Source organism: Taudactylus pleione, unplaced genomic scaffold, assembly GCF_031769625.1.
Source record: "Taudactylus pleione unplaced genomic scaffold, aTauple2 ptg000037l, whole genome shotgun sequence".
NCBI lineage: Eukaryota > Metazoa > Chordata > Amphibia > Anura > Myobatrachidae > Taudactylus > Taudactylus pleione.
In genome coordinates, this window is record NW_028284439.1 from 9,391,475 (window position 1) to 9,411,480 (window position 20,006).

The 20,006-nt window shown below is 43.8% G+C and overlaps 1 protein-coding gene across 7 annotated transcripts in view; it reads right to left on the reverse strand.

Annotated features, from left to right (window-relative positions):
• Positions 1-20,006, reverse strand: part of PHC3 (polyhomeotic homolog 3) — a 189,401-nt gene that overhangs the window by 17,463 nt on the left and 151,932 nt on the right. For 5 of the 7 annotated variants that reach the window (XM_088452386.1, XM_088452384.1, XM_088452383.1 and 2 more), the window contains exon 12: positions 4,571-4,688. In XM_088452386.1, coding sequence (XP_088308512.1) covers positions 4,571-4,688 — 118 coding nt within the window. The remainder of the gene's footprint in view (positions 1-4,570; positions 4,689-20,006) is intronic. The other 2 variants (XM_088452385.1, XM_088452382.1) reach the window with 1 other exon arrangement.

The window sequence follows — 20,006 nt, forward strand, 5'->3', positions numbered from 1 at the left end:
CCAAGGCACCTACCTACCAGATTGGGCTTAGCTTTCTATACTAACAAGATGTGCTCTATTTTTCATAATCGTAACCATAATACATACAGGTGAGCATACAGCATTTGCTCGAATAAAGTTAGCATGGGGAAGAGGGCCGAAATCCAACATTTAATCAGAGCCCTTGTTACCGTTATATACTCGACTTTTCGCCGCCTTCGCCTGTTTTGGAGGCGAAAACTTTTCATGCGCTCACCTGATTTACTCCGTATTCAATTCACAAACTGGCAAAAACGGGACCCGGCGAATGTGATCCAGGCGAAAAGTGCAGGATGAATTGGGGGAATCACTCTGTACCCCATAAAAAGATGGGCCGACTTCGGAAATCATTATGGTAGTTTAGTATTGGCCCTAATTGAACTAGTTAGGGTACTTAAGTGCTGGTAGTTGCTTGCTATTAGCGTCTAGGTAAAAGTATTGAAGAATGGCATAAAGCAGTGTTTTTTAAGCACCATCAAATTTGGGGTGCTTGAAAATGGGTACTACCATATTTTTATGAAAGTGAAATTCCTTCGTCATAGAAGCACCTGCAATTCCCAAAACACTTGGCCCCTTCTTAGGGCACCTCCTAGAAGCTTATTTCGCCAGTTTTTGTCCCCCCACTTTTTTCATTTTCACCCCAAATTTCGAAGGCGATTTTTGGGGTGTTCCGGAAATCCCCCCCCCCTTTTTTGGATGAATTGTCCTTTGGGGGGTGTACCAAGGGTTCTGGGTGGTTTCCCAACATTTGCACTCCAAAATATAGATTTTGCACTTTTTTTTCCTGCCTATTTCAGTACATTGACTTTTCGCTTAGGCGAAAACGGACTGGAATTGAATACGGAGATACATTTTGAGGCAAAATTATCTCCAAAAAACGGGGCGAAAACGGCTTTTCGCTCTGAATTGAATACGGCCCTATGTCCCCTACATGGTCCTAGGGCTGAAAATGTTCAAGGGCCTATTGCGAGAATTGAAGGAGCTGTGACCAGTGCTGTGTGCGTGTGGCTCTTGCCATGTGGGGTTGCAGAGGCGTATCTACCCATTGGCCAGGATGGCACTGCTAGGGGCGCCAGCTGAGGGTGGGGGAATCGCCTGGCGTGCCACCCATGGCCAGGGGGTAGAATCACACATCAGTTCTGTGATGACAGTGGCCACCAGCAGGTACACGTGCACACATGCACAGCGGAGTCAGTGAGTGAGTGACTGGCAAGGCAGCACGCTCTCTCTCCCGCTATGGCCACGCACCAGCTGCGTGAACCTGGCCTCAAACTACACTGCTGCTGACGCTGGCCTCGCTCGCAGAATTTGGTGGGAAAAGACGTGTGACACATGTACGGTCCTGTCCATCCTTCTCCTCCCGTTTGGTTACGAAGCCCGAATGTGAGGAGGCATCTAGCAGCAGCAGAGCCGGAGGTCAGCGTCGCCCCTTATCCCTCACACACCACTGTCTGGCTGACGGCGGATGGGGAGCAGATGGTGCACCTGAGAGTGAGAGAGGTGAGTCTATGACTTGTGTCCTCCTGCTGCTGTAGCCTGGACAGAGAGGGGGAGCTGGTAACATGTGAGGAGCTGTGTATGTTATGTGCTGCATGTGCGAACACTTACCTTATACATGTGTGACCCCTGTCAGAGTTTGCCAGGTAAGTGTGTAACGTGCAAAGTATGTGCGTAGCTTTTTATAGGAGTGCACACTTGTGTCGGCAGCTGTCATATGCACTCTTGTCTATTTTAAGTTTTTGGTTATTCTGAAACTATTGGGGGGGGAGGGTAGGGCGCCAGTCCCTTACTTTGCCTGGGACGCTTAGACACCTCAACCCCAAGGGGAGATTGATCAAACCTTGGAGAGAGATAAAGTATTAACCAATTAGCCTCTAAAGGTGGGTACACACTAGGACAACCGATTCACTATTCGGTTGATCCGCCGTCCTAACTGACGCTTGGTAAGGGCATACACACTTACCAATCGTCGGCCCGATGTGTCATGCCGGACGTTATGATGTCAATCACTTGCGGCCTCTGCGGGCATTCGGCTGACAACCCGTACACACACAACACAATGCACCAATATATCTGCAGATATATTGAGCAACGGCTGTACTGCACAGGTGAAAAGATATGTCTGTGAACGACGTCGTTGACAGACATATCGTCTGTACACACTGCACACACGATATATCGTCCGTCGGCCTGTATGTGCCCAGCATAACTGTCACTTTACAGGCTGTGCTAGAAAAATGACAGCAAGGAGCTGATTGGTTGGTACTTTATCTCTCTCCATGTAAAAGTGGAAAGTGTAAGCTAAGCAGGAGGAAAAGGGGTCACAGGTTGGGCGGTCGTGAGGGTGGGTTTGTGGTAGCTGGCGGCGGCGCATGTGCAGGCACATTCTCCCTGTATTTTCTCTGAATAATACAGGAAGAAGTGTGCGGACAGGATTCGCAGGGTCAGAGCTTTATCGCAAGCTCTGTCCCTGCAAGGGAATGCAAATTTAGGCCAATTTATTTTATTCAATTAGTTTTGCGTATGCGATAAAGGTTCGCATGCTGGACTTTTTGCCTACATTGCGTATTTTAGCCGCGCAAACTTATCGTGCGCGTACCCTTATTCGCCCTATTCAATTCCAAAAGTCACGAAAATGGAGACACGCAAAGTCAGAACAAGGGACAAGTGGTGTCAGAATGGGGGAAATCATTGGGGATCAATGTAGTAGTGCCCAATTAGCCGTAATAAAACTGTTTGGGGTACTTAAGTTTGCACAATTGCCACTAATTAATGTATTTGCACAAGTGGTGAAGAATAGCATAAAGCAGTAGTTTTTGGAGAAAATAAGTACTGCAGTCCAGTTAAATTTGGGGTACCTGAAAATGGGTGCTAGAATATTTGAATGTCTCTAAAGTACAGTTGTAATAATTGCGAATTTCCACCATCAGAAAAGCACCTGCAATCCCAAAAACACTTGACCCCTTCTTAGAGCACCCCCAGAACCTTATGTCGCTAGTTTGCGACTTGTCCCCCCACTTTGTGCTTTTTCACCCCCCTAATTCAAAGTACTTTTTTGGGGTGTTCCTCACTTTTTTTTTTTTTACGCAGTTATTCTTTGGGGGGGGGGGGGGGGGGGGAGGGGGGTGGCTTTGTCCCAAGGGTGCTGAGAGGTTTCCCCACCTTTGCACCCCAAAATTTAAATCTTGCACTTTTCTCCTGCTATTCAGAGACAAATCTTTTTCGCCTATTACATTGCATTGACTTTCTGCGTATGCGAAAAGCAGATGGAATTGAATACGGAGATAAGTTTCTGCCTGGTGAAAAGTCGCAATCGGCAATACTTTTTTGCGGATCTCTGCTTTTCCCTTAAAACTGAATACACCCCTTAGCCGAAAATATCACAGTACAACCGCATTTTAAATGCGGATTGTAGTAAATATGGCCCATTGTGAGAAAAATAGAAATATAATTTTAATAACCTGATTTCTGGCTCACCATGTGGCCGGATGGTGGCTGGAAATCATCATGCTGTCATGATGACGGGCCTATTGTTATGTGGAGGCCTGGAGGTGTAGCTCCATCCGCCCCATTTGTTAATCTTTCTCTAGGGTAATGATTATTCTGTCTTCTAGAACAAATATTGACTCAGTGTTGTGATGCTTCAGTAAATAATATCCTGGAACCTAGTTTCCATATTAAGTGTTTGCTTTGTAATTATATTTTATATTAAGTGGTGCTAAGCCAGATGAAAATACACATAATAGGAAGGATAAGTCAGACTATCTGCATGCATGGAACCATTCAATACATGTCCTGGAGTGTTCCAGATGTTCGACTAACTAATCCATCATAACTCTTCCATTGAGCCACAGCTGCCTGAAAATGTAATATAAACCTGAGATAACTATGGTGCCTTTTAAAGAATGGTTGTTGAACACGAAAAACACTACAATTATCGGGTGCATTACCCTGTGCACTTGAATGTTATGCTGTCACTCTGTCTCCAATCTAAATGTTGACGTTCATTAGGGTTAGCGTTACCATTAGAAGTACACAAAAAAAGACATTTGGCCAAATGTAATAGGGTGAGAGTTTAAAAAGTGTGAGAGTTTACTGCTAAACTCTCACATTTTCTAAGCTCGGCCAATGTAATAGAGTCCGAGAACAGGCAAACTTGCATGTTTTTAGACTTAAAAAACCCTCACGATTTAAACTCTCATCCAGATGTTCTCCCATTTTGAAAATAACACTCGACCAATGTAATAATGTGAGAGTTTACTGCTAAACTGACACATTTTCTACACTCTCACCCTATTACATTTGGCCCATTGTATATTTCAACAATGTCGACATTACATCAGTGTTGACCTGCTCAATGTCAATATAGTTAATGTTGACATTATGAACACGTCAATACTTCAAAGTCAACATTACAACCTTGTCTACAGCCTCAAATGAAAAAGATGTGTGACTTTGATACTATTACATAACTTCTTTTTCCAACAGACTCATCTTTTATATGTAATCCTGGCCAGAGTACAAAATATGGTGTTAATCAAAATATATTTACCGTTTTGCACATGACAGAGAACAGAATCTCTTCGACCTCAGGAACTTGTTTGGATATCCCTCCTTCCCACAAAACTCACACTCCAAGATCTCATATTCCAGTTCGTCAAGGCCTTCTGCTGAAAAGAACAAACAACATTATTTATGTGTTCACCTTTGAGTAGTCACATGTGACAAACAGTATTGTCATATTTTAATACTGAAAATTATTAATGTGGACCAACATATTACAGGCAGTGATGACTCCCATATCTATGGAAGTTGTATTGATGTTGCCAGCGCAGTGATATTCCACTATGCAGGGAACATGTAGTGATGCAGCTATTGCAGTGCTAATTCTTCTGTGCAGGGAAGATGTAGCCAGTGCAGTGACAATCCCACTATGCAGGGAACATGTAGTGATGTAGCTAGTGCAGTGCTAACTCTTCTATGCAGGGAAGATGTAGCCAGTGCAGTGACAATCCCACTATGCAGGGAAGATGTAGTGATGAAGTCAGTGCAGTGCTAACTCCATTAGGCAGGGAAGATGTAGCCAGTGCAGTGACAACTCTACTATACAGGGAAGATGTAATGATAAAGTCAGTGCAGTGCTAACTCCACTATAATGCAGGGAAGATGTAGAGATATTGCCAGTGCAGTGCCAACTCCACTATGCAGTGAATATGTAGTAATACAGCCAATGCAGTGCTGACTTCACTATGGAGGGAAGATGTAGTGATATAGCTAGTGCAGTGCTAACTCCACTATGCATTGAAGATGTACAGCCGTAATATAGCCAGTGATGAAGTCAGTGCAGTGCTAACTCCACTATGCAGGGAAGATGTAGTGATATTGCCAGTGCAGTCCTAACTCCACTATGCGGGGAAGATGTAGCGATATAACTAGTGCAGTGCCAACTCCACTATGCAGGGAAAATGTAGTTATATAGCCAGTGCAGTGCCAACTCCACAATGCAGGGAAGATGCAGTCATGTAGCCAGCAGTGGCGTAACTAGGGTATTGGGAGCCCAGGGCAAATTTAAAAATGGAGCCCCCCACTCCTATGTGTGCGCGCCGAAGGGGTGCGTGACGAAAAATGGGCGTGGTCACTTAAAAATGGGGCATGTCAACATGACACACCCCCCTTTATCATCACTCTGAACATTCCTTTCCATATGCACCTTAACCCCAGTAGTGCCCCTTATACAGTACCCCCAGTATGCAATGTACCCAGTAGTGGCCCCTCTTATGCAGGTCCATAGTAGTGCCCCTTATACAGTACCCCCAGTAGTGGTCCCCCTTATGCAGCCCCCCATTAGTTCCCCTTATCAGGGGCGCATCTTCCTATTGGCCTGGATGGCCCTCGCCATGGGCGCCGGCCAAGGGGGGGGCGCCATTGCCACCCGACATCATTAGCAGATGATCATTGGTCTCCTGTTTGCTCTGCGCAGTGTCCCGCAGACAGCTGTCGCTAGTAAATGATCCCTGGTCTACTTCTGTCTCCTCTGCTCTTATCAGTGTCCTCCATTGATTGTTAATGTGTATCAGGCTTCTTAACTATGCTAACTCCACTATGCAGGGAAGATGTAGTGATATAGCTAGCGCAGTGCTAACTCCACTATGCAGGGAAGATGTACAGTAGTAATATAGCCAGTGTAGTGCTAACTCCACTGTGCAGGAAAGATGTAGTGATATAGCCAGCGCAGTGCTATCCCCACTGTGCAGGAAAGATATAATGATATAGCCAGTGCAGTGCTAACTCCACTATGCAGAAAATTTGCAGCTGTTCAGGCTCTCATCAGTTGTACTTTCCTAATTCCTCCAGCGGAATCGGTATGATATACCGTCGGCCGCAAGGCAGCCCGACAGAGGAGGAAATCCTGATTGTCCTAAAGTATAAGTATAAACTAACCTAATTCTACCACCTAACCCCAACCCTAACTCCCCCCCCCATGCCTAACTCTAATCCCTCCTCTAAGTGCCTAAACCTAACAACCCCTTCCCTGCCGCCTAAACCTAAGTCACCCGGGGGGGTGCCTAACCCTAACCTCCCCCTAGCCTGACCCTAACCACCCGGGGGGGTGCCTAACCCTAACCTCCCCCTAGCCTGACCCTAACCACCCGGGGGGGTGCCTAACCCTAAGTCCCCCCCCGGGCCCGGCATCCCTTCGATCGGGATACCGGGTGCCGGTCTCCCGGCGTAGGTAAAATGACAGGCATCTAGATTTAGATGCCTGTCATTTAACCCTCGCCGGGATTAAGCAGTCGGGAAGCCGGCGGTCGGCATTGCGTCCGCTGGCTTCCAAAACGTATACCGGAACAGCACTGATGGGTTTGCAGTTCCCTCTCTAGAAGGCTGGGAATACTGAACATTTACTCAATCAAATGTATTATTCCTTTGGTTTAAATACCTCCTCCTCACAATCTAGGAATATTTTTCTTATAACATTTAACTTTACAATGTATTAAAAATTATATGGTAAAATTACTGTTTTCCAGTAGTAGGGCTGTTTGAAAAACTGGTTTGAGAATGGGCCATCATCTATTTCTGCCAATCACATGTTTTGAAGGGTTTGCTTATATTAATGTTCAGAGTTGGGGTATGGTTAGGTTTTGGAGAGATTCCAATTTCAATCCTTAACTTTAATCTATTTTTTTTCTAAATGTGTGGATGTGAAAGGATAGTTGTTTTGGTTTCCTTTTACATTAAGATAGACAAATACCAATGAATAGCAGAGGCTGCCTGTCATTTGAGCATGCATAAAAATACCAGTATGGACTGCTGGTTCCATAATGGAAAAGTACACGCTGCATCATGCCACCCGGATATTGCATGCAAAAGGCCATTTATAAAATTCAGAACAAGGAGACTGGGAGATCAATTCACACATAGGGGCCAAATAGGTGCGAATTGCTGTTTCTTTCTTGAAACTCGCAGACTTCACATTGAAGCGCACTCCCGAGAATTCTCCAATCCAATTAAAAATGCCTATTCGCACTACTCACAGCGGAGGGATGCGAATTTACTGCCAAATGAGATTTTGTGCATGAAAAAGTGGGGAGACCATCCTGGCAGAGCCGTAACTAGACTTTTTGGTCCCTGTGCCAGAGAGAGCATTGGTGCCCCCCCATTTTTTAAATAGGGACATAAGATAGTGCACCTGAGAAAGGGCCATGGCCTCATTGGGAAGGGCCAGGGAAGAGATAGGGAAGGCCATGAGATGCTGGGGATAAAAGAAGAGGAAGCTACAAGTGAGAATTATAATAAACAGGAAAATTGACAGGCCCAAACAGCACCCCCTGCCCTGCGGTGCCCTGTGCCATGGCACAGCTCACACCACCCTAGTTACCGCCCTGCATCCTGGACCCCCCAAAATGGATAATTTTGTTAGCAGGACCGTATAGAAGGCTGTTTGTGGGCATTATTAAGGTACTGTATGTTTTTAAATGGTGTCAAATGGCAATTTTTTTTTTAAAAGCAAGAAAATTATAAAAAACTAACTTTTTTCATTTAATCGCAAACTAATTCAATGAAAAATGCAAAAAAAAGTGATTTTGGGGTACTTTGAGGGCACCATGAAAAAAAAAAAAAAGAATTTTTCATTTAAAAAAATATTGTAATTAAATTTGGGATGCCTAAACTAACTAAAAAGTTGATATTGGGGTAATATGAGGACAATCTTTCCCCCCCCCCAAAAAAAAAATACATTTATTTATTGGACTAACATAAGTTAATTGGAAACTTCCAATTGCCTAATTAGTCATTAGGGGGAGAGGGTGTTCAAGGGGTTCATCACAGTGTCCCATCATTTTAACCTTAAAATATTTTCCTTTCCATCTCTCACTCTCAGGGAGGTGCGAATGGAGAGATGCAAATTCACTCTGACTGATTCAGTGCGAGTTGCTAATTGGATTGCAAAATTAATTTGCTATGTGAATTCGAAGAGAAAATAGCAACTCGCACCTCGTAATTCGCACCTAATTGGATTGACCCATTAGAACGATCTACAGAGTTGAGAGGTTGAGTAAAGATGCATTGGTTAAGTAGATGAAGTGCTCTCAATAACAGTGAGCTCTCTGGGAGTGTGGCAGTACATTAATTCCATGTAAAGGGTCAAATCAAGATTGAAGTGCCTCAAATATAAAATGGTGAAAGAATTTGTGTGGTCCAGTCAGACTTGTGACTCACTTTGTACTATGCTGATCAAGTCTCACTGTTGGTGGCTATTTCTACACTACCTATATAATGTGTTGTCTGTACTTGTCCTCTATACCATCATTTTAGACGGCAGAATTATGTCCAAACCTCAGCATGCCAAGTCTGCCTCTCCACATCTACTGCCGTTGCATTGTGGCCAATCTGAACTTCATGAGACCTTGGCTAAGACTGAAACATCGGAGAGGTCTTTAGCGGTCTACAGCAGTGATTTATGTAGGTGTACAGAACGAGGATTTAAAACATTTTTAGCAGACAAACCACAGTATGATGTAGCAGCCATGATTATTTCCTAGAAGTATTAGGCGTCACCTTTTATTTTGCTTCAGAGATAAACTGCTTTTATCAACTGCAGATTCCTAATAAATCTAATTCTACCTTAGATCATTTGTATTTAAAATGTTTTGGGAGCCATCACGGTTGTTAGATTTCCCTCAGTTAGTATGTCTGTACGTACAACCTATGTTATTGTGCACATTCCACAGCGTTACCGATGGCAGCCTTCATTTAGGCCTTGTGCCCAAAGACACTATTTATCTAGTATTAAGATATTAAGGCTGTGAGAAAATATATACGAATAGAATAAAATAAAAAATAAAATTGGTGCACTTTGTAATAAAATATTTGGAGAACGAGTACCTGGCAAGCTGGACATCAAGAATGAATTTAACCAGATTCTGATTGCAAGGGAACATTACAGAGGCAAAACAACAACAACCACCACAACAAAAAAACAGGCACAGATTGATTCACGCAAATAAAATAACTTTATTGATCTATTGCTTGAAAAAATCTCTGTTTTTCTCTGCAAGCGGATAGTCCTTAAGTCAGACATAACTAGACTTTGGGTGCCCTGGGCCAGAAAGAGCACTGACACCCCCCCCCCCCCCCCCACACCCAGTATTTTTTAAAACATGCATCTGTGAAATTGGTGTGGCCTCATGGGGAAGGGGCATGACAAGTCTGATTTGTCCCTTACAACGATGACGGGGTACTGATACCACTGTAATCCAGGTGTCACTGCCAAATACAGTGTGATTCCAATACCTGCAACGATGATACACAATTATGCTGTATAACTCTAACCAGCTGCAGCTGTAGGAGAGCACTGGTGAAGCCGCACCTCGGGCAAATATATGTCTGCTACATGAACTGTTAAGCCTCTACCTAAGATAAGCTGGTTTCATCCATAGTTTCCTTTATATTGATTTTTTAACAATTTAACAATTTTTCAGTGCTATATTTATGTAACATCTTGCTTTTATTGGGCAAGTGAGGTTTTTTATTTTTTATTCTGAATTGTCTTATTAAATTTTTTATATATCAATTCAATTTTTAGTTTATTTATTACATGTAAATACATTCTTGTATTCCACATGGTTTCACTTTATTTATTAGTACTTTTTAGTACATATATCATTTCACTAATGCACTTTATTTATGTATATATACACACATGAATCTGCACAATTTTGTATTATAATTTTGCACATATTAGCACTTGCACTTTACATACATGTATGTAGTGATTGAACTCTATTCATGTTTATAAGACAATATTTATAGCCAACTAGCCAGTCGCTCCAAAGTTAACATCTATGTACAACTATTTATGCTATTAGTAATTTACCATTACTAATTAATAGGGAGCTGACACCTATATTTTAGGCTGGTATGCAGCTGGGTTTGACTGTTACTTCATACGGAAGTTAGGAATATAACTTTTACTTGGCGCTGGTCTGACCTATTGGTGTTTTACATATATATATATATATATATATTTTGTGACACAGTTAGGTTGGGGGGTCTCTCTCCTGGGTAGAGGACTCCTTCCTTACACACACACACACACACACACACACACACACACACACACACACGTCTGGATGCAAGTACAAGCTGGTCGGCGCCAGTCTTTATTGTGCAATGTCAGAAACATAAAGAAAACAAATATAAATCCTAGCCCTGTCGGGGGACTAACTTCACAGGTAGTTCCCTCACTACCAGAACCTGCCAGGGCCTAATGCCCTCGCCAGCAACAAAAGCACAGCACAACACTCACAGTTAGGTATCCAAGTGTCTCTGAGCAAACTCCCTGTCTGCTCTCCCAGGTGAGACAATCAGCCCTCAACACACTAGGCTTATATTGGCCACTCTCAGGTGGGAACCCAATCAAGCCTGTTACCAGGCTAAGAGAACCAAAACCTGGAGTGGCCGTGGGTGGAGCCCTCCCTCTCCTCTCACCCACAACCCCCAGGTCCCAAACCGGCTTTTCAAAAAGCCGAAACTCAAGCCTGCTACACTGCAGACTTTCTCCTGGGGGTTTAAAACACAAAAGACAGGAATCTGGGACAAATGTACCTGCCACAGACCACTTTACCAGTGATCCTATCATATTATCTATATATATATCTATATATATAATATAGTTTTAGAAAAACAGCACTTCAAAATAAAGTTCAAACAGCAATGGACATAAGTACATAAGTCCCAAACAGATACAGCAACGTATTGAACAACAAAGTACCCTTTCTCAAAGGTACTTTGTTGCATGAAACGTTATGGTATCGGTTTGGGATTTATGTCCTAAATAAACACTTTAGTGTTTGAACTTTATTTTGGAGTGCCATTTTTCTTCAACTATATATTATTTTTATCCTGGCACCCTTTGTGATTTCTTTGGCTTTTGGAGTGCCCATTTCTTTATATAAATTATATATATTTATTTTTTTATATATACACACACTAATATATATATATATATATACACACACACACACACAAATCTACAAATACATATGTATGAACACACATATATATATTTTAAAGATGTATTGGAAATCACAGGGGGTGATGAACCCAAGGAACAACTGTATTTCCAGCTCCTCAAAATGAAAAGAAGGAGATTGATTATTTTCTTCATGGGGTCACATTGTCGGACTATTTCCGTAACAAACAGATACCCAGGGGGTTCCGAATTAAAAATATCCCCACTATAGGGAAGTACAATTCAGAATTTTGCCGATGATGGGTGGCTGTACTGAATGAGTGCAGCCACAACCTCATGCTTCTTGTGATACAGGAATCTGGCCGAGAACTATCCTCTGTTCGTGCAAAGATTTCCTCATTTGAAACAACATATCTGGATGCTTTAAAGTCTGATCCAGACATGGATTGGCTCAAAAAATTGGGTGGACAAGTGTAGTCATATCGATGTGAGCTTGTTAAATTTAAGAGAGACAAGTTAACCACAGTACAACGGGACCATTCTAAGTGCAGAGTCTACAGTTGGGTGAATAACCCTGGGATGTCGACACTCATGAAAAACAGGGATAAATGGAAGCGACGTAGGCCCTTGGATACGGACACCTCTAACGGAGGATATACATCACACAGTGAATCCGAAAATGCTGGCACTTCACGTTCACAAAACCCCCCTTCAGGGGTCAAGACCCGCGCACAGTGGGATTTAAACAAAGATGTAGCACCTGCAGGGGCGGCCAGTACAAAAGGATCAGTAGAAAAAAATCAAAGACGTCGCAAGAAAACATTGGCCCTCATTCAGAGCCGCTCGTTAGCGGCAGTACGCTCGTTCCGAGCGATGTTTGCACATCTGCGCATGCGTACGGTTTTTAGTACGCATGCGCGAACCAGTCAGTGCGGCCGAAAATCGTTGGTACGCAATATAGCGAGGGCCTGCTATTTTGAGTGACAGAATGAGGCGTATGTGGGTGGTAACAGGGGAAGGTGCTTGAAAATGGGGAGTGGAGATCCGAACGCAGGCGTGCTTAAAGGTCAAAACGGGCGTTTTATGGGTGTGTATATTTAAAACAGCAGCGTCATTGTTCACGTCACTGGGTTATTTTATAGCCAGAACTGCTCGCAAATTTGTGGTAGCAAACACCAACCACAAGAATAGCGAGCAGATCATACGCTGGTCGATGTACTCGATTAATCTAATAAATAGCGGACATGACGTAGGATGCGAGCGGCCAGGGGGCGTTTTTAACAAATAAACGAGCGTATGTTTTGCTCGCTCGTTCAGACTTAGAGGTGTGAACAGACTGCAATGTGCGTACGGATCATTTGAATAGCCACCCCTTGTTTTTAAACGAACGACCACAAATAGCGAACGGCTCTGAATCAGGCCCATAGTCTTTAATTTGTCTAACAGGGTGTTCACTGAAGCTGAAACTAAAGTTCTAAATCGAGGACTATAATTTATTCCATCAAAGAGATTTGACGACTTCCAGTGGAACAATGATCGAAACAAATTCTGCCGACAATTAGTTCCATAAACAACTAGATTCCTTGTTAAAATCTAAGGATCAAATACCGATACAGTTTAAAAGTAAATCCCTGTTTGATCCTGTGTCATCAAACTCCTCAATTAAAAGCTTTTCTAGAATGATGAACCATCATGTGACAGCTTATGGAAATCCATCTAGATTTAATCTTACCAAACTGAACAACAGGCCTTGAAAGACATACAATCCTACCAGGACATCGTGAACTGCCTTGGCGGTGTTGTGGTTCTTAATCTTACATATTATAAGGAAGAAATCTATTCACAACTTAGAGACGTCACAACGTATAAAGAATTTTCTGTGTATTCGACTAACATCTTTAAAAAAGAGCTGGAAAATATACTCAGGGAAGGAGTAGAAAAACAACTTATTAACAACTCTACAGCTAAAGGTTTAGTTCCAGAATGGCCGGCGGCACCCATTCTGTATACAACACCAAAGATCCACAAACATGCAATACATCCACCTGGATGCCCAATTGTTAGTGGGAGAGACTCTCTATATTATACTGTGTCTCAATATTTAGATTCTTTTCTTCAAATACCTATACAACAACAGAGTACCTTCCTTAAGGAAAAAACAACGTTCATCAATAAGCTGTCTTCTATCTCACCTTACCAGATAACTGTTTTCATTGCACGTTAGATGTCTAAAGCCTCTATACCAGTATCTCCCACTCCAGGGGACTCGAGGCTATGCACAGGTTCCTCACTGGGTACACATTATATACAGGACCAGATTTGTAATTTTTCTTGCATCTATTAGAGCTAACGCTCACTCGTAATTGTTTTATGTTTGACACCAAATGGTTCATTCAACAGTGTGGTTGCGCGATGGGGTCATGTGTGGCCCCATCATTTGCAAACATTTTTATGTTCGACGTCGAGAAGAATTTATTTTTGCTTAACCCAGTTATGGGCTGCAAAATTATCTTCTTAACAAGGTACATAGACGACCTGTTTTTAGCGTGGCGGGGCTCACAACAAGGAGTTTGAAGATGCCATGATCCATATCAACACCTTGGATGAGCACATTAAAATTCACATATACCATTAGCAAACACACAGTACAATATCTGGACGTTCAAGTATCACAGGAAAACAGCATCTTACATACAGACCTATAGAAAAGAAAAACAACATACCGCAATACAATTTTACACGCAAGCAGCCAACATCCGCGGGCCACGATCCGTAGCTTACCGTATTCCCAATTTCTGAGGGTACACATGATTGTCTGATGACATTCAGAACACAGAGAAACAAATTGACCAAATGATCCAACAATTTGCACAGAGAAGATATGATCTACATGAATTAGTAGAGACTAAACACAAAGTATTAGCCCTCCCTAGAGATCAGGTCTTACATACCTTGAATAAAGTGAAACCACAAAAGGATAAAATCGCCTTTGTACAACGGTTTCATCTATCTAGCCCGCAACATATGTTACATGCTAAGGAAATGTGGCCCCATAATTACTTCAGATACAGATTTAAAACCTCTGCAAGGTACCGCTCTTATGCCAAGTTATACTAGATCAAAGAATCTCAAAGATCTGTTAGTCCGCAATGATATTTCTGTTATGGGTGCAGCTCGTTCAAGCAATTTTTTACAACGCAAACTAGGATGCTACACCTGTACTGGGTGCATGAAATGCCGGTACATGGAGAATGGTCATTATATTTTACATCCCCATTCAGGTAAACAAATACCCATTAAACATGTTAACATGTACCAGTAAATTTGTAATGTACTGCATCTGCTGTCCTTGTGGTCTTCTCTATATAGGGAAGACCACAAGGCAGTTTAAGGAACGTATGGCCCTTCATAGGTTAGCCATTCGGCTGGCTCTTGAGGGTAAGGACCAGGATCAACCTGTCATCCGGTATTTCAAGGCACAGAAACACTCACTGGCGACTATTCGTTACAACATTTTGGACTGTGTACCGAAACAGATCAGAGTGGGCAATAGAGCGAAACGTCTATTACAACTTGAAGCGCGGTGGATTTTTTTCCTTAATACCATAAGTCCTTATGGATTGAATGAAACTAACCAGTTAAAATGTTTCATCTAATAATATACTCTAATTTTTCCATTCTTTAATATCTTTGTACCAAAGTGTATTTATTGTGTTTATATACACCAAATCATTAGTTTTCCTTAAATGTTCATATGTTTGTATATATGTATGTCTTTAATTGTGTCTTATGGTTAACTACAGTAGGTGGCCAGCCTGGCGCTTTGTAACATTGATTATGGATAGCCGTTAATTTATACTTTTTCAGTTTTACGTTGGTGTGGAGTTTACATGTACTCACACTTGATTTGTTATTTATGATATGTAGGTTACATTTTATCTAAGCTTTATTCATTATGATGTTGAGTATTGAGGACCTATATAGTCCAGCTTGTAACACTATATTCTAGCCTTGATCAATAATATTTTATATAGTATGTTATTTTAGAATTTTTCAGTCTTGGTATGTGTGTAGCTTTGATGTTATATGTATTTTATCTCTATCGCCATCTTGTGGCTGTGGGACTAATTGCACTTGGTGAATTCCTCTGTTTTTCTAGCCCCCGCAGGGAGCTCTGGGTAGCGTTGGAGGGCGCGCGTCGCGCTGGTTGTGATGTCACCAGTACCTGACGGGTGTCAAACGGGGCTTGGCAGCTGTGTCATCATTGGGGAGTTTCTTCTGTGTATATAAGGTAAGCAATATGCACTGTATCTTTGTTAAATGAAATTTTGCAATAAAATGAAATGTTGACCACACGGAGATACCGGTTTGTGTTAGGTGTTTATACACCACCTATATATATATATATATATATATATATTTGACTGCAAGTCCTGTGAGTACCACTGCTTTGAAGTTTACTTGTATATATGTGGCGGAGCCAGGGGTGGGGCTGCAGCGCAGACAACAATTCAAATAGGGGAACCCAGAGCCGGCCCTAGGCATAGACAAACTAAGCAAATGCCTAGGGGCATCCAAGCCCCCCTAGGGCCGGCAGAGGTTTGTGGCAGGCACGGCGGGGCACTTGCTGCCTGCAGAGTCTCTGGCAGCTGCTACTGCAGATGCGCAGTGTACAAGATCAGAGCTCAGCAGCAAATAGTGAGTTGACAAAGGCAGAACAGCTGGTGATGGTTTGCGGAGTGGGGCACCTGGACAGCGGCTAGTGGTTAGCGCTAGGGCGGCATGCACCGGGACTCGGTCTGCCAGTCTGAGCTGGAAAAAGTGGGTCCACCGCCTGCGGTTTGCTGTACCTCGAGTTGGGCGGCTCTGCAGACTGCACTCAAGTAAAGTAAGTCTGGAACTGGGTGAGGGCCGGGGTGGTGTGGTGCTCACTGCTGGGAGAGGTGTGCTCTGCTGGGATAGGGGTCCTGGGTGAGGAGTGCTGTGATCTGTGCTGTGCTAGGAGAGGGGTGCTGTGATCTGTGCTGGGAGCGGGATGCTGTGATCAGTGTTGGGAGCACAGCGCAATGGTGGAAAGGGCCACAACACAGTGAGACCACGCCCCTTCCATGGGGCCACACCCCTTTTCTGGATCCCATGGGAGGGGGCACCACCCAAAATCTTGTTTAGGGCTGGCTCTGGGGGAACCACACCAACTGCCATTTCAAAAGCTATATATACTGTATATACACTGTATATGTGTGAGACACATGTTATTTTATTTAATCTACCACAACAAAGGTCTTCTAATCAGCTAATCGCTAATTGCATTCCACTGAAATTTTGTCTCCTGAGCTGACATTCTTTTGTCTATTCACTGCTTTTTCTCTTTCTATCCAGCATCCTGCTTTTATCCTGACTGACTCTTTTCTGGCTCTTACAGCTTTCATTCCTTCTCAGGGGCAAACGCAGGACACACACAGCATACATACGCACAACATAAAGCATACACACAGCATGCATACATATATAACATACACACACAGCATACTTACAAACACACACAGAGCATACATACACATAGCATACTAAAACACACGCTAGGTGCCGGGCTGCTGCTTGGTGCCCATGATCCCCCATCTCTCTCGCTCCCACCACTTCCGCATCAGTTGGTATGAAAGCCACTTGACACGGAAGCGCCGACAACTGAATGGGCAGTAGCCTGCCTCTGAAAAAAACAATTTAGTTTGTCAGGGGGGATTTCTGGGTACTCAGAACCCCCCCCCCCCCTAAGTGCGCTAGTGCACCTGCAGCAGGATTTGTCCATCAAAACAGCTGCAGCCGGCAGTGTAGATCACCGACTGAAGGTATAGAAAGAGCGCTAATTGTAGTGTATATGCAGCAAATGTCAGCGGCAAGGATATCCGTATATGTAGCCTGCGTCGGCAGCTGAGCTTGTCAGCAAGGGTACTCGAGGTGTGCTGGTAACACCTGGGTCGAGAATCGGTGGCTGTGTTCAGGACTGCCATCAGAAATTGTGGGGCAGATAGCTGATAGGTTAAGGTGCCTACACACAGTACGATGTTGTTAACGATCTCCCTTAAACTTTCCCTGGCAGCTCCAGTGGATGATGTGCAGCAAAAGCTGCACGATGTACCCCAGATCTATCGTGCATTATCTAATGATTTGAATATTCATTAGATCGTGTGTGATAGACAGATGCATGCAAGGATCAGGGAGATCCGTGCTACAGGTTTCTGTGTTTTACAAAAAATCAATGACACAGATGCACGGACGGATCAATGAGATCCCCACAAAGCACAACCAGCCCCTGGCTTTGGAGACCCAGTATTGGTTGTGCTAAATACAGGGGACAAACGCTGTAGGGGTCCCCTGTAATAAGCACAACCAACACCGGGCTATTTAGAGCCAGCTCTGGTTGCCAAAATACAGGGGACAAACGGCGTAGGGGTCACATGTATTTAGCGCAACCAGCACTGGGCTCTGATCTGGTCCTGGTTATGGAAATACAGGGGACAAAAAGCGTAGTGAACCCCTGTATTTGCCATAACCAGCACCAAACTTTTTCTAGTGTGGAGGGGGTGGGGTGTAATGCCACAGCCAGGGGAACCTTTTTCACCGGGTCCCCCGGCCAAAGCATTACTCCTGCCCACTAGTCAGCCAGGCTTGGGCTGATAGCCCAGGTCTATCCCCAGCACCCCTGGAGCGGTGGGTGCCGGGTTGATGGTGTAGAAAGAGTTAAAGATATTGTCTTTTGCAGTAGTACCCAAGCCTCCCCCGCATGCTGGTACTTGGAGAACCACAAGTGCCAACATGTGGAGCATTATGGGCCCGCTGGTACTTGTAGTTCTACTGCAAAATAAATATTAAAAAAGACAGGACACACACACATACCGTGGCAAAACAACAAACCGAAAATTTCCGGACCAACGGACATTAGTACTGTCCTCTAAGAACAGTACTACCCGAATGATGGCTCGGCAGCGGGATTTCACTATAGAAATCCCGGTGCTGAGCGTTCATTGGCTGAGAGAGGCAAGCCTTCCGCCTCTCAGCCAATGAGCGGTTCTCACCATTGAATTCAATGGTGAGAACCGCAAAGGTAACTGCCCTTAGAGGACAGTACTAATGTACTACATTTTCGGTTTGTTGTTTTGCCAAGCCCTATGAATGCCTACATGGATAGAAGAGGACGTGATCCACGCATAAGAGGAGGTGAGTATAGAATTTTTTTTACAGGTACCTATGGACTATCTACTTGGACAAGGGCATCTGATGGGCTTCAGGGATACATAGGTGAGTATGTGAGATAGTGAGTGTGCATGTATGTATGTTTTATTAAACTTTTACTTTCACGGTGTGTGTGTTCTGGTTTTTTTTATATTTCTTTTGCAGTGGAGCTACAAGACCCAGTGGGCCCGTAATGCCTCGCATGCTGGTACTTGTGGTCCTCAAAGTACCAGCATGCGGGGACCTGTAGTTCCACTGCAAAAGACAATATATTTAACTCTTTCAAATGCACCACACTTTACATAATCACGCTCCAGGGGTGCCTAGGATAGCCCTGGGCTATCAGCCTAGACCTGAGGTGGAGAGGGGGACCTCTTTATTGGGGGGTCCCCAGCTCCCCAGGGATCCCTGGCCTGGGCTGACTAGCGGTCAGGGGTAATGCTTTGACTGGGGGGCCCAGTGAAAGGGTCCTCCTGGCTGTGGCATTACCCCCCCCCCCACTAGAAAAAGTTCGATGCTGGTTATGGAAATTACAGGGGAACTCTACGCTTTTTGTCCCCTGTATTTCCAGAACCAGATCAGAGCCCAGTGCTGGTTGTGCTAAATACAGGGGACCCCTAAATTTTTTGTTCCCTGCATTCTGGCAACAAGGGCTTGTTCTGAATAGCCTGGTGCTGGTTGTGCTAAATAAAGGGGACCCCTACATTGTTTGTCCCCAGTATTTAGCACAACCAGTACTAGGTCTCCAAAGCCCATTGCTGGTTGTTTTTATGTTTTTTTTGGGGGGGGCGCGTCATTTTTGGTTTTTCTTTTTACACAGGTTTCCATTTTTTTAAACACAGAAGCACAGATGGATCTCACTGGTCCGTCCGTGCACCTGTTTTATTTTTTTTTACACACAGATGTGTGCATCACGGATCTCCCTGATCCGTGCGTACATCTATATCAGCAGCATACACACGGAACGATGTGTGGCATATCATGAAAGACAGGTCGCTGATCTTCTGCGTGTAGAAGAGATCAGCGACTACGACCAACGACCCGCAGGAGACCGCATTGCATCGTTGTCGGCCCCACACACGGCACATTTTTAAACTAAATGTCGTTCCAATCGGTTGTAAACGGCCATATCCTTTAAAAAAATTGTACCGTGTGTGGGAGCCTGGACATGGCAATACTTGGAAATGTGTGTGTTAAATAAAAGAGAATCTGACTCAAGGTGCTTGGGGAGGTGGCCAGATGGAGGGGGAGTTTGCCAGGGAGCAGATAGGGGCAGCCAAGAGAT